Raw genomic sequence first — 13953 nt, 5'->3', positions numbered from 1 at the left:
TCATGTTCATTAGGTTCTATTTTATGGAAAGTAAAAACGTAATCCTGGTAAAAAATGTTAAAATTGTTTTCAAATCATCAGACAGAAGGTCATGGATGCACGTCTGTGGCTCCCACTGTGCCCACATTGGCTCTCCAAATCTAAACAAATTCAGTTTCAAAGAATAAAGCTCTCATTTGAGAATACACTTGTGCATCCCATTTGTGCTATGTTGGTGTTGGTATTGAATCCTTCCTCTCTGTTTAGGGTGACCAGACGTCCCGATAAAATCAGGATTATCCCGATATTTAATTGTTTTTTCCCACATCCTGACTGATGTTTGGTCGGGACAACATTTATTTATTTATTTATTTATTTATTTATTTTTGTTCCACTCGTGGCATTATTTTTTTTTCTTTCTTTTTTCCCCCTCCGCTGCCCCCATGCGTCCCCCATGTGTCTCGATATTTTATTCCTCTCATTTGGTCACCCTATCTCCATTAGACTCCCTTTATGCTCAGGGTTCAAAATATTCAGCTCTTAAGGTTCACAGTGAAATTTGCTCAAGTATTTACTGCCACATCAAATTGCCCACATACAAATATCTCCAAATGTCAGACGTTATGGCTATTTTTTTACACCATTAAATCCATTAGTCTAATGGCAACTGTGGCAATAGTGCGGCTATGTATTGTGTATTGTATTATAGGTGCAGCAGTTGCACTACTTATAGTTAAAATTACATAATAGTTTTCATTCTAGCCCCTGTTTTCACTTGCTGATAGCTTTGTGAAACTTTCACCTTCTGTGCTGAATTTTTCAGGCTTGGTCTCTGCCTGACAGTGAATTATTTTTAGAAATGAAATCTTAGCAGTATGATATCTCACTACGCACTCCGTTACTAAGTTGTTGCTGAGAGGTTAGTAGAGGTTAGTAGATGCTCATAGTTTTGTGTATGAAGAATGGGTATGCAGATTAGTAAGCTGGTATTAGTGAGGGTCCACTCTATGTTAATTTTGCTTCTAGAGAGAAGGAATCATAAGTGATTGTGCACTTCCAGCACGGACTGTGAAAGACTGACACCCTAGGATATGCTGTTTTGGGTTATATGCTGTTATGTTTGTAGCCCCATATTTCCTCCCAATAGCTTTCGTAAAAGTCATGTGGAGACCTGTATAAAACTTTGGATTCTGAAATCATTACTATGTGCTGCCTCATCAATATTCTATGACATTTAAATTGCGTAGCAAGCTGGTTGTTTGAAAGAAAATTGCACTCATCTTACTGAAGGCAGCAATCTAAAAGAGTAAACTCATGGCAGAGATTCTTCTTAAAACAGAGAATGATTGGTAATAGTCTTACCAGATGCTGGTGCGAACCACAAAAGCACTACACATTTCAGCATTATTGGTAGCATAACCCTTGACTGTGCCTCATTATGAGAAATTTTCTCATTTGAGATGCAAATGTGCCTTTGTCTAGGAAACATCTGGTATACTATGAGTGTCACTCAATTATTGATATCAGAAATGCTGAGCCTTAAAATGAAGTTTCTAATTAATTCAAGCTCTCTTCTCTACTATATGTTCTTGTTGTGTTCCTCATTGTAGATATTAGCGGTATGATTTAAAATCTTTTAAAGTCATTTTGGCTTTGACAGTCTGAAAAATGTGATCTGGAAGTCTCTGCTAAATGGTGATACAGTAGTTCAGTTCTTCACCTTTGAAAACCTGATGTTGAGTCCTAGTCTATAATCAGAAGTAAAATTTCTCAGTTTACCTGAAATAGTCATCATATAGTTTGCAGTATCTGCTCATAGGAACCCAACTCTATACTAACAGAATAGTTTCAGGTCACTTTTTAGGTATTGGGATGCTTGAACAGCATTATGTGCCAAATGAAAAACCAATGCACACAAAAGTACACCTGCTATTGCAGACTGTACCATGGTCAGATTCACTTTTCCTCAGCATAACCCCTGGTGGCAGTTAGTCCACATGGAATAGGATTGCAAGTTGCCAACAACGCCACCTGTGCCTTCAAGGGGCTTAGAATGAACCAGTTTACTCCCAAAACAGGGTGGTGCAGACTGGGAATAGATCCTAGATATCTAATATAAAAAAGCCACGTTTCATCTACTTAGCTGCAGTCTTTTAGAAGGAACATGCCAAATTAGTTGCTTCTGTAATTCACACTAATATAGTAAGGCTTTGTGTCACTCTCAAGTTGCTAGCTAGACCACATGCAGAAATTATAATTCTGATGTGTCTGCTGTGCTAGGGTGTCCTGTGTGTTAGCTCAGGTGGTGTGCTTCATGTTGTTAGATCCAGAGGTTGCCCAGTTCAGTTGCTGGAGATGACTCAAATGGGCATTAGTACATTTATAGAGCCCTTCACGGACGCACAATTTGATCCACATCTGATACGTGGCTCTCTTACCCAGGCCAGGATCCAGCTTCTAGCCTTTCCAGGGGGCAGGGTCTTGGGGAGAAGAGGAGAGGCAAGGGGCAAAAAGTGGACAGGACCCTGTTTTGATGTCCCTGCTACACAATCCATCTTTTGTCTTTTGCACCTAAGGAGATGGGTGATGAGTAGGACTGGGTAGTGATGGTGTGGGATTCTGGAGAAAAGGTTAATTAATTCCTGTTAGGTTATTGCTGGGTTATTTGAACAGTTAACTTAGTAACTGATGGGTCTGTTTATTTACGAGTATATTTTAAAAACTAGTCCAGAACCTCCAGAGCATTGACTTAGCTCTCTTTCATCATAAAGTAGTAAACAGGAAGAGGGCAATTAACTCAGGTAGATGTTGTTAATTAGCAATGACTATTATAATCAGGCTTGTAATGGAAAAAGCTAGTTTCTACCATAACTGTGGAGAATGTAATATCTCTTCCTAATGCTGTAGTGCGGTGGCTCTGAATCTTTCCAGGCTTCTGTACCCCTTTTAGGAGTCTGATTTGTCTTGTGTACCCCCAGGTTTCACCTCACTTAAATACTACTTGCTTACAAAATCAGACATAAAAATGAAAAAGTATCACAGCACACTATTACTGAAAAATTGCGTACTGTCTCACTTTTACCATATAATTATCAAATAAACCAACTGAAATATAAATACTGTACTTAATCTCATTGTATAAGTATATAGAACAGTATAATCAAGTAATTGTCTGTATGAAATTTTAGTTTGTACTGACTTTGCTAGTGTTTTTCCTTGAAAGATCTGTATTTACTCCCAGCGCCAGTGGTACACATATCCCTAGATAAGAATCACTGCTTTAGTGTCCTTCAGCCATAGCAATTTATAGTCTCTTGTGAAGTTGGTGCACTACCTACAGGCAATGCTTGTGCATAGCACTTTCAAATCTATACAGTAAAACTTCCATTTTACAAACACCAGTCTCACAACTGACCAGTTATAAAAAAAAATATATATTTTTCTCTATGGAAAAATAAAAATCACATAATGAAAGTAATATTGATGAAGAAAAAAGTTGTCATCCTTTCACATTTAGATGCCTTCAGTGCATTGCAAATCACTTTTCAATAGTTTGAAGGACAAGAATAAGTGATAGATTGCAGCATACTGCGACAGATACACCCTACCTACTGTAATTTTGAGATGTTCAATTTTATGAACTTTTCCATATATGAACTTGTCAGTCCCCAGTTAGTTTGTAAAATATAGATTCTACTGTATATATGTTAACATTGTATTTTGTCCCACTTACAGTATATGGAAACAGTAGCAAACGGATATCTTGGCTATGGAGAAGAGCTGCATAATGTAGACAAATTGGTCAACATGACATGTGAGTGTTGTAACTGACATATGCATTTATAACCTTAATATGGATGAGGAGCAAAGTTTATATGACAGACTTAGGGATGCTTAAAATATTTGAGAATGGTTTTCAATTGTAGTGTTGCTAGACACTTTCCAATCATGGTCATGAAAAAGAGAACAGTACTTGAGTAGATGAAAGCACAGTGCAATAGCAGATCTCACTCTTGTACATCTGTAATATTGCTACTGAAGAAATTGACACTTCTTTGTACATTCAAATGTTGAATAACATAAATTATATCATGTCAAGAACATACCCAATTTCAGAGTGTAAGTCAATGTTTTAGACATGTTATTTTATTATTCTATTAATAAAATGAAAAATCTTTAATTTAAGACACTCAGTTTGTGATTTCCTTCATTTCACAGATATTTTTCAAAAACTTTCTGCTGTTAAAGATCAAAGAGAATGGGTTATAGCCAGTGGAGCACATAAAGTAAGTGGTTTAAAGAACTGTTAATTATAACCAATCAGCTACCTGTGTGAATGATTTATACTTCCCAAATTTGATCAAGCTGGGATCAAACTCCCTCCATTTTCCAAATAACTGTAACCTAAACTAACATCAGTTTTTTGACTTGACAGTCTGGGCTAAGATCATCTGAGTTGTCTCTTTTTACATCAGCTGCTGAGATGTTTTTGTTGGCCTTATGCACAAATTGTGGATCATTTCATTGAGTTAATTTAACCCTTTAAACATTTTGGTAAAACTTGTTCTCATAAAGGCAACATCAAATTTACTTTGTTATGCTATATATTATTAAGGTATAAATAGTCTTGAAATATCTGCTATAAACAAAAGCCTTGATCCTAAAGTTGGGTCTCTAAGGGTATGTCTCAGGTTGCAGCACAAACTCTGGGACCCTTCCGTGTCACAGGGCCCTAGGGCCTGGGCTCCAACCTGAGCCCAAACATCTACACTGCAGTTAAACAGACCCTTAGCCAGGGCTGGCTCCAGGGTTTTTGCCACCCCAAGTGGCGGAAAAAAAATAATAAAAAAATAAAAACCCACGATCGTGATCGGCGGCAATTCAGCAGTAGCTCCACCATACTGCTTTCTTGTTCGACGGCACTTCGGCAGCAGGTCCTTCCCTCCGAGAGGGACCAAGGGACCTGCCCTCGAATAGCCGCTGAAGAGCCCGACATGCTGCCCCTTCCCCTTGGCCGTCCCAAGCACATGCTTGCTCAGTTTGCCCCACAAGCCTGAGTCAGCTGGCACAGGCAACTTGTGGGTTTTTAATTGCAGTATAGACATAGCCTCCCACAGACGTGTGTGGAACACTCTTGACCTCATTGGGGCTCATCATGATGGCAGGGATGTGCACTTAGTGTGATCTGTTTGTAAATTTGGGGCCATAATTAGAAACAGTTGAGATCAGTACTAGTGCAACTAGTGTTTCATGGTATAAGTCTGATGCAAAATGAAGGCAATTTATTTACATCAGATGGTTCAGGAGAGAAAAAACCAGACCATGAAGTAGGGCAGGCTTACAACAAGTAAAAATGTAAAACTGGTTTATTTTAGAAAACCACAACTGCATTTATAAAAATATTAAATACGTAAATCACTTTAAGATCTGAGTTATTAACAGAAGACATGTGAGGTCTTAAAATTACAAACATAATTATTATAAATATAAACTGACAAGCTTTTTATTTGATAGGACCTAAGTTCAGGGTTCTCAGTGTCTTGCAGCAGCAGATGCCACCCTTAGTACTTTAAGTAGGGAAGTTGCTTTACCCTGCTTGAGTTGTTTCAGATACTGTGTTGACTGTTGGAGGAGAAACACACTTTCCTGACCTTAAGACTTGGCAAGTATGGAAAAGAGCAAAATGTTTTTCTGATATATTTATTTGAAATCTGTAAGGCTAGTCATGCATTCACAGATGATTAGTGTCTTTGCTAGATATGTACATTTATTTATTTTAATAGCATTTAAATTTTACTGAACAAATATGCATGTTTAGGGTCCTAATTGAAAAACACATCATGTATATAGATTTATCTTTTTAAATCTCTAATTTTCCAGACTTTAGTAAATTTGCTAGGAGCCAGAGACAGTAATGTGCTGTTGGGTGCACTCCTTGCTCTTACTAGCTTAGCAGAAAGGTAAGTTCATTTTAATAGCTGTTTGCAATTAATCATAGCTCTTGCCAAAATATTGAAGCTGTCATTTACCGGGAGATAAGTGTTACTGTACAAGCTAAAGTCTCTGTCCTGAAGAGACGGAGGCGTATGCTTATGTTAGTCTCTCTGGAGTGGCTCACAACCGTGAGTGCCTACCTCAGGGTAGATTGTCAAAAAACAGGGCATACGCCCAAAATGGGTGGTAAATTCTATAATTAGATTTCACAAAGCCAATAACAAATATGAACTCCTAGATCATTGTAACAAGGCTTACCATGGAGTCACAGACAGTCCCCTTAGACTCTGCAGTCTGTCTTGCCACCTAAGCAAGCTGGACTTAGTGATGAATGGTCACTTACACCAAAAAATCACGTAATATTCAGGTTGCTTCCAGTCACTTACTCCAGATCAATTGATCTAGATTTTACACTAAAGACAACACTTGTAGCCAATCCCTTAATAAACTATCTAAAGGTTTACTAACTAGGAAAAAGAAATGAGAGTTATTTACAGGTTAAAGTAAGCAAACATATAGGCATAAATTAGTTACAATCTAAATTCTAAGAGTGACAGAGTTGTAGTGACCTGTCAATTCAAAATGTCTTTCCGGACAGACCCAGGGGTAACCTCTGGCAATCTCTGGCTTCACTTGAGTATTCCTGGTCCTGTGAGAGTTCAAACAGCAAAGAGATGACAAATTTTCCTATACCTTTGTTTTATTTATTTTATAAGCCTCCAAGTCCATAGGATTAGCTTCCTTGCATGTAGTATTTCCAAGGTCTGGTAGGGCTATTTACCAATCCTTTATATTCCTTGATGGCCCATCTCATTTTGATTGTTCTTCTGATGTGTGGGAGAAGCGCCCTTCCCATCTGTATAAGCCTTTGCAGGATCAAGACCTTACTCTTTCCAGTTGTTTAAATACACATAGCCCCTGATCCTTCAGGACAGACTCTATGCCCATGTTGGAGCACTTTGCAAGACTAGGGTCATACAGTGCCATCCCACAGTCCCTGTGCAGGCCTTGGAGCTGATGTTCTCCATTATTATTCTATTGACTTCCAAACTTGGAGAACAACTTTATGCTTTAGAGATTTTACACAGAGAGAGAGAAGGCATTTGAAACATATTTTGGTTTGCATTCTGTATTAACATCCACCCCCTCCCCAAGATAATCAGAATTATAGATATTTTGGTCTTCCATTTAATTTTACACTAGGAGTGAAATACATTTATCTTGCCTGAATATCATTAACCTGATGTTGAAAGGTTATTCATTTTCAAATACCATTGCACAAATCACTCCTGCAAAGACCAGAATTTTTCACCCCCCAAAGAACACACAAGTTCTCTGGTTTACTTAGGCCATGTCTACACGTACAACCTTACAGTAGCACAGATGTACCGATACAACTGTGCTGCTGTAAAAGCATTTGTGCAGCCGCGTTAGGCTGACAGGAAGAGAGCTCTCCTGTCGACATAATAAAACCAGCTCAACGAGTGGTGGTAGCTATGCTGGCGGGAGAGCTTCTCCCACCGACATACCGCTGTGCATATGAGCGCTTATGCTGGCAAAACTTATGTCCCTCAGGGATGTGTTTTTTCACAACCCTGAGCAACAAAAGTTTTGCCAACATAAGTGCTAGTGTAGACATCACCTAAATGTAAAATCCACTCTCAGTTCAGAAGAATGCTTATTCCAAATCCCTACTAGGGAAGATAAGAGCTGAATTTGTAATCTATGCTTTTCTTAAATCCATTATTGTTTTCAGCAGCTTTCCAAAAATGTTGTTTTCTTTGTCAGAATAATTAGGACACTTTCAGTTAACTCTGCTTCTTTTAGTACATTTGAACGTTTTGCTTTTCCTTGTAGTAATTTAAAACTGATTTTTCCCTCACTTGAGTACTCTTTAATACTCTTTTAAATTATTTTTAAAGATTCTTAATTTTATCTGAAAAGAACATCTTATGTAATGGGTAAGCAGTTATTTCAAATTAGGGCACTGAGTGAGGAGAGAAGTAGGTCCTTAACTTTAAGTAATGAAGTCAGTGGGACTTAAGCACATATTTAAGTGTTATTCTGAATATGGATACTTTCTGAATCAGGGTCTAGATTATTATAATCTTCTAGAGTTAAAGATTTGGTAATTATGATGCCCTGTAAATTCAGTTATTCACTTGTAAATTGCAGCTTCCATTGAGTATTCCTCATATAAACTACTTTTATTTGCACTTGCACAGGATAAGCAAAATAGTAATAGAATATAATAAAAATATGAAGACATTATATTTGCATAATAAAAAATTAAACCTCCGCTTTTGTAGTTAGTTTTTTCAAAGTTAGTTTTCTAAGCATATTAAATATTTAACCTTTCCCCCTTATTTACCATGGTAATGTTTCACTAAAACAATCTGTATTATAAAAAAAAAAAAAGAATGAACTTATGCAGGGTCAGGGTGGAACCAACTTATTTTTGTATTTTTAAACCTGACTATACAATGTGACATCATTACTTGACCCATAAGGAAAGACAGTGAGCCAAAGCAATGGATGATGAAGTATAAGTGGGCAGAACTTAAGTAAAAATAACTTATTTTTCATATAATTTTATTTTATGTAAATATCCAAAATTTTTCCATTTTTAGCCCAGAATGTAGGGAGAAGATCAGTGAGCTCGCCATTGTAGAAAACTTGCTGGTGATATTACATGAATATGACTTGCTATCTAAAAGGTAGGACCTTATTTATAGACAGACTATGTTAAATACTTTTCTGTTTTGAATTTTATTTTGATATACAGATATATTGCATTTATTTAATTAGAGTGGTAAAGTTTCAAAGCTGTGGCATTTAAAATCAGATATTGATGCAGTAAAATGTTCTTTGGTGGTTATCTAGTACATGTTATTGTCTTTCTTCCCATTGATGGGTTACATCCTAGCCTACAATTCAGCATAAATGGACTGTAAAGCTGCCCTAAAGGATAACTGAGAATTCCCTGAGCACTAGACCACTGCCACCTGTGGGAGCTGGAGGCATGGCCAAAGAGCAAGCTGGACTGTGGTATTTCACTTGGAGGCCATTATAACATGGCATAAATTAGAGCAGCCCTGAGACTGCTCTAGTTTATATCTGGGACTGGTTCAGATCCCAACAGTCTTGTAGATCAGAGGTGTACAAAGATATTCCTACCTACTTTAAAGTCATCACAGCTCAGCTGGACTTGATGATTGGGGCTGATAAGTCCATATTTGAAAGAAACTGGTGGTAAAGTGGTCACTGGGTATTAAGTACAAAACATCAAGACAAAAACACTCTCTCAAACATGATTGCTTTCCAGTCACCAAAGAATATCAGACATTTTAAAACAGATTTTATTGCATATTTAACTTATAATTAAGGACAGGGAAACCAAATAACAGGAGCAAACTGAATCTTCTGGCATATTTGAAAAAAGTTCTGGTTAACTTTTAAAAAAAAAATACTACTTCATTATGGAAAAAAAAAAGGAGTGACCATGACAGAAAAGATTCTCTGCTGAGTACTGCTCTGTGACTACAGTAGTCTTAAGTTTCAAATTCAAGGAAGAAGTAACTGAAGTTGAAAAATTAGCTAAGTTTGAAGGTTCCAAATATGAGTTTTCATTTTTGTACACTTCAGCACTTTGTGATTCCAGATTGAAGTAGAAGAGCCAAAACACAGTGAAATACCCTTTTCTTGTGGTCTCTCTAGCCATATTGTGGAGGGAGGAAGTAATAGAAATCTTGTGAGAACTTTTTCTTGTGACATTTACAGCCAATTCTGTGAACACAAGTGTGGAGAAAGATCCATATTCTACTATAGGTTATTCTACCATAACCTATGAACCTTCTGAAATTCATCCACCACTACTTGTAATCCATTAAAAAGAAAGAAGGAATTCAGAAAAACAACAGCAATGGCTAACGAGTTCACCTGGAAAACATTATTGATGGAACCAGAATCCAGCTTCACTGAATATTAATACAATAATGCAAAGGGCTGGTGCTGCCAGCCCTGCAACTGCAGGGACCCGCAAGACATGGGTCTCCACCAGTTCAAGGGTTGTGTATACTTTATTAGTTGCAGTGTCGCAGAATCTGGAGTTTGAATTGCTTCATGCTGACGAAGTGCCCTCTAGCACCATCTCTGATTTCAGAGCCCCATCTGAAGTGAATTTAGAGAGGCTTACAGTCATGTCTGAACAGACACAGATAATACACGTGCAGGAAATGATACAAACTTATTACTATTATGAATTACTGTGCACCTAAAATGTGACAGACTTCATTTAATAAAGTTTAGGGTCATTTTAATGGATGAATAAAACATGACACTTTATTGAATGTATCTTAACAGAAAATGTATTACAGATTACTTGGGCATCTTTGTATATACAGTAGCACTGAGTAACAAGAATGTAATAGGAATTCCAATAATAACTAACTATCTGGATGATTTAACATAGGTGACCTATATGGTGAGGTTATAATTTGTTGCTGATCTCTTTCTAGACTGGCTGCAGAGCTGCTACGCCTCCTCTGTGCTGAGTCACAAGTCAAAGAGCAAGTGAAACTGTATGAAGGAGTTCCTATCCTGCTCAGTTTGCTCCATTCAGATCATCTCAAGCTTTTGTGGAGTGTAGTTTGGATTCTGGTACAAATTTGTGAAGATCACGAGACTAGTGTGGAAATCCGTATTTGGGGCGGTATCAAGCAACTCCTTCATATATTACAGGGGTAGGTCTTCAGTCTTCAAGATAAGTATAATTGTCAATGACTTTGCCTCATATTTTAAGGTCATCACACAACCATTTGACCTCAGGAGGTCATCTAGTCCAACCTCCTGCTCTCAAAGCAGGACTAACACCGACTGAATTATCCCAGCCAGGACAATGTATAAAAAAGCTTTCATCCTCTGCTTCTAGCAGTATTTGCAGACCTTGCATACTGCAGAAATTAAAAGAAAACAGGTGGATAATTCAAACATTAATACTATGAAGTGTATTTTTTTCAAATATACTATGCTTTTCAAAAGTATAACATGGCTTTGCTGTGTTAAATCAATTAAATAGAGATAAAATATATAGTTAGTGTCCATACAGTTTCCATGTTGATTAGGCAGGTAGAAAGGGACATCTATTTTGTTGTTTGGATTTATGAATTTTTTTATAATATGATAAATTTTCAGTCTAGTGATAAGACCATGGGCCTAAATTTTGAACAGTGACTAATGATTTTGCATACCTGAGTTTTTGGATGCCCAACTTAAGCCATTTTCAAGGGGCCTAATTTTCAGAAAATCCTCTAAAAATCAGGCCCTATTAAAATATTTGTAGTTGAGCACCCTGCATCAGTACTTGCTTTAGTAAATTTAGGTTACAGTTCAAACTCTTCCCCACAATGTCTTATTTGAAACTATAAAGGGGGCTAAACTGTTTACCCATTCACTGTGTGGTTTATATCTGATGCTTTTGATGTTAATTTGAAATGTATAAGTGCTTTTTAAATTTTTCATTGTGGAATATATATAGATATAGAGAATGGAGACAGAAATAGAAATCCAGGTAAATTTCAGAAATGACTAACAAAGATATTTATTAAATATTTATTTTACGCTGTGATTTGTTTTCCAGAGATAGAAATCTAGTTTCTGATCGTTCTTCTATTGGGAGTTTATCTAGTGCAAATGCAGCAGGGAGAATCCAACAGCTTTGTTTGTCAGAAGATTTAAGTCCTCAGGAAATACAAGAAAATACTTTCTCCCTTCAAGCAGGTATGTATGTTGGGCCTTGTCTTCCGCAGCTTTGCATTTTGTGTAGTCACTTATACCTGTGCAAAGTGGGGTGCAATGTTATCAGATCAGAATGGTATCATTTTACATTCATGCTGCAGAAGAGGAGAATCAGGTCAGCTGTGAGGTTTTTTTAGATGTGCAATATCAACGTATTTTTCATCACAAAATGAAGGAAGTAGTATTGAAGAGCTCAACTGGTGTTTCTGCTTTAAACTCCTGCTTTAACTCAAGGAAAATTTAAATTCAGTTATGAAAGTTTTACTTCATATCCAACTTTAGTGTACTCATAAATAGCCTTGAAAGGATTAGATTTTTATCAGTAAATGTTGGTAAACATGATTCCACCATACATGCACAAACTGACAACATATCAATAATAATCAAATTTACAGATAAGCAAAGTAAGAAAAATGCTACTTGAGAACTTATTAGAAATTGATTTAAGAATATATACATTGTATATTTTGATGTCATGTTGACAATTTGTGTTTTAACTGTTACAAAGGTTTAACTTTTAAAATCTCAGTGTCTACTGTTATTAAATAATTATCTGACTCCCCCCAACATTTGACCCTTCCCCCATGATTTCTTGCAGCTATGAAAATGTAAATAGCTAAAAACTAAAAAAATGCTTAAAACCCATAATTTTACACAACTGTGACAATTTAAATTGATAAATTAAAAATGCTTAAGATAAACAATAATATCTGTCAAAATTCTTTAATACAAATTAAGTTCTGCCAAGCCTACTTATAATGTGCTTATCCTGGGGATAATGTATTAGAACTTGTTCAGACTTTCAGTTTCACCTCTCAGAACCCAGTAGTGCTCAGGTGACATTGCTTAGTAGGTGTCAGTATCATGGTCCTCTCAAAGAAATAGCATGCATCTAACATCAGAGTCTGTCTGGGACATATTTCTTGTGTACTTTTTATGACTGCTTCCTTAATATTCCTAGTGTAAGTCAATGGGAGGTAGGCACCTAACTTGCTTAGGTACTTTTGTAAATCCTGTTAAGCACCTATCTGCATTTGTAGGCACTTAAGTAGCTTTGTGAATCTGGTCCTGAATATTTATATATGATTTTTCATTCTAGCTTGTTGTGCTGCAATTACTGAACTAGTGCTCAATGACACTAATGCTCACCAAGTAGTACAGGTAGGAAGACTTTATCACTTTCATATCTCTTGTTTATTTACTTGTGTCTCCTTGTGCATTTGTACTGGTGGTTTATAACTCTCATAAACTCATAGATGTTAAAGCCAGACAGGACCATCCTGATCGTCTAGTCTGACCTCTTGTAGATTCCAGGCCCCAGAATCTCACAGTAATAGGCCCATAACCTCTGGCATTGTCTTTCACCCCTAGGGCTCTTCTTCCATCCTGGTCTGGTTTCCCAGCCAGTCCTCCAAGCTCTCCTTCACTGGGGCTCTGACGTCCAGTCCCAAACACAGGCAAGGTTTCCCACCCTTACAGCGGCCTCCTGGTCACACTGGGCTTTATTCACCAAGAGTACTGGTCCTGCAGGAGCCTTTTTCTTTTTGGCCCAGAAGTGTCCTCCAGCGCAGCTCCCTGGGCTTCCCCTTTTTAGTGCAGCCATCTTCTACTCTGTATAGGGAATTGCCTGAATCTCCTCAGGTGGGGCTCATTCTGTTACCAGGGTTGGCTTAGCCGCAGGCTCTCCAGCCCACAGGACAAGCCACTTAGTTACATTCACCTTTCCCAAATCCCTGATTTTGTCCAGTGGAAATAAAGCATTTCCAGCTGTACATCCAGCTTAGAAGTCATCCTGGCCTGCAGTTGCTGGGGAAGACAGCCAAAGGCATGCAGCCACAATGTACAGCTTATTGCCCTTATGAAAGGAGTACAGTATATGTAGGGTGACCATATTTCCCAAAGAGAAAATGGGACACCCCTAGCTGCTCACCCAAGGCATATTCAGGATAGAAGAAATTGTCTTAGAATTAACTGACAAACATAAATTCTAAGGCTCATGTACACTCTGGCATTTCATCTCTGGACTTGTGGATTTTAATAAGTGACATTTTAATTGGCTAGAATTTATGGTTCTAAAAATGGTTTTAATTAGTGGACTCTTGTATGGATCCTATGCACACCCCTAGGTGCTCGAACTCAGTAATTAATGCCAAATAAAAAATGCATAGCCATCTATTATATACT

General features: G+C 37.3%; 1 protein-coding gene across 2 annotated transcripts in view; it reads left to right on the top strand.

The window, feature by feature from the left end:
- Nucleotides 1-13953, top strand: part of NEK10 (NIMA related kinase 10) — a 174724-nt gene that overhangs the window by 25257 nt on the left and 135514 nt on the right. For both annotated transcript variants that reach the window (XM_032789290.2, XM_032789285.2), the window contains exons 7-13: nt 3715-3793; nt 4198-4265; nt 5860-5939; nt 8604-8690; nt 10491-10715; nt 11612-11751; nt 12869-12930. In XM_032789290.2, coding sequence (XP_032645181.1) covers nt 3715-3793; nt 4198-4265; nt 5860-5939; nt 8604-8690; nt 10491-10715; nt 11612-11751; nt 12869-12930 — 741 coding nt within the window. The remainder of the gene's footprint in view (nt 1-3714; nt 3794-4197; nt 4266-5859; nt 5940-8603; nt 8691-10490; nt 10716-11611; nt 11752-12868; nt 12931-13953) is intronic.

The sequence above is a fragment of the Chelonoidis abingdonii genome, chromosome 2 (genome assembly GCF_003597395.2).
Source record: "Chelonoidis abingdonii isolate Lonesome George chromosome 2, CheloAbing_2.0, whole genome shotgun sequence".
Lineage (NCBI taxonomy): Eukaryota > Metazoa > Chordata > Testudines > Testudinidae > Chelonoidis > Chelonoidis abingdonii.
This window is presented reverse-complemented; position numbering and strand designations above follow the sequence as displayed.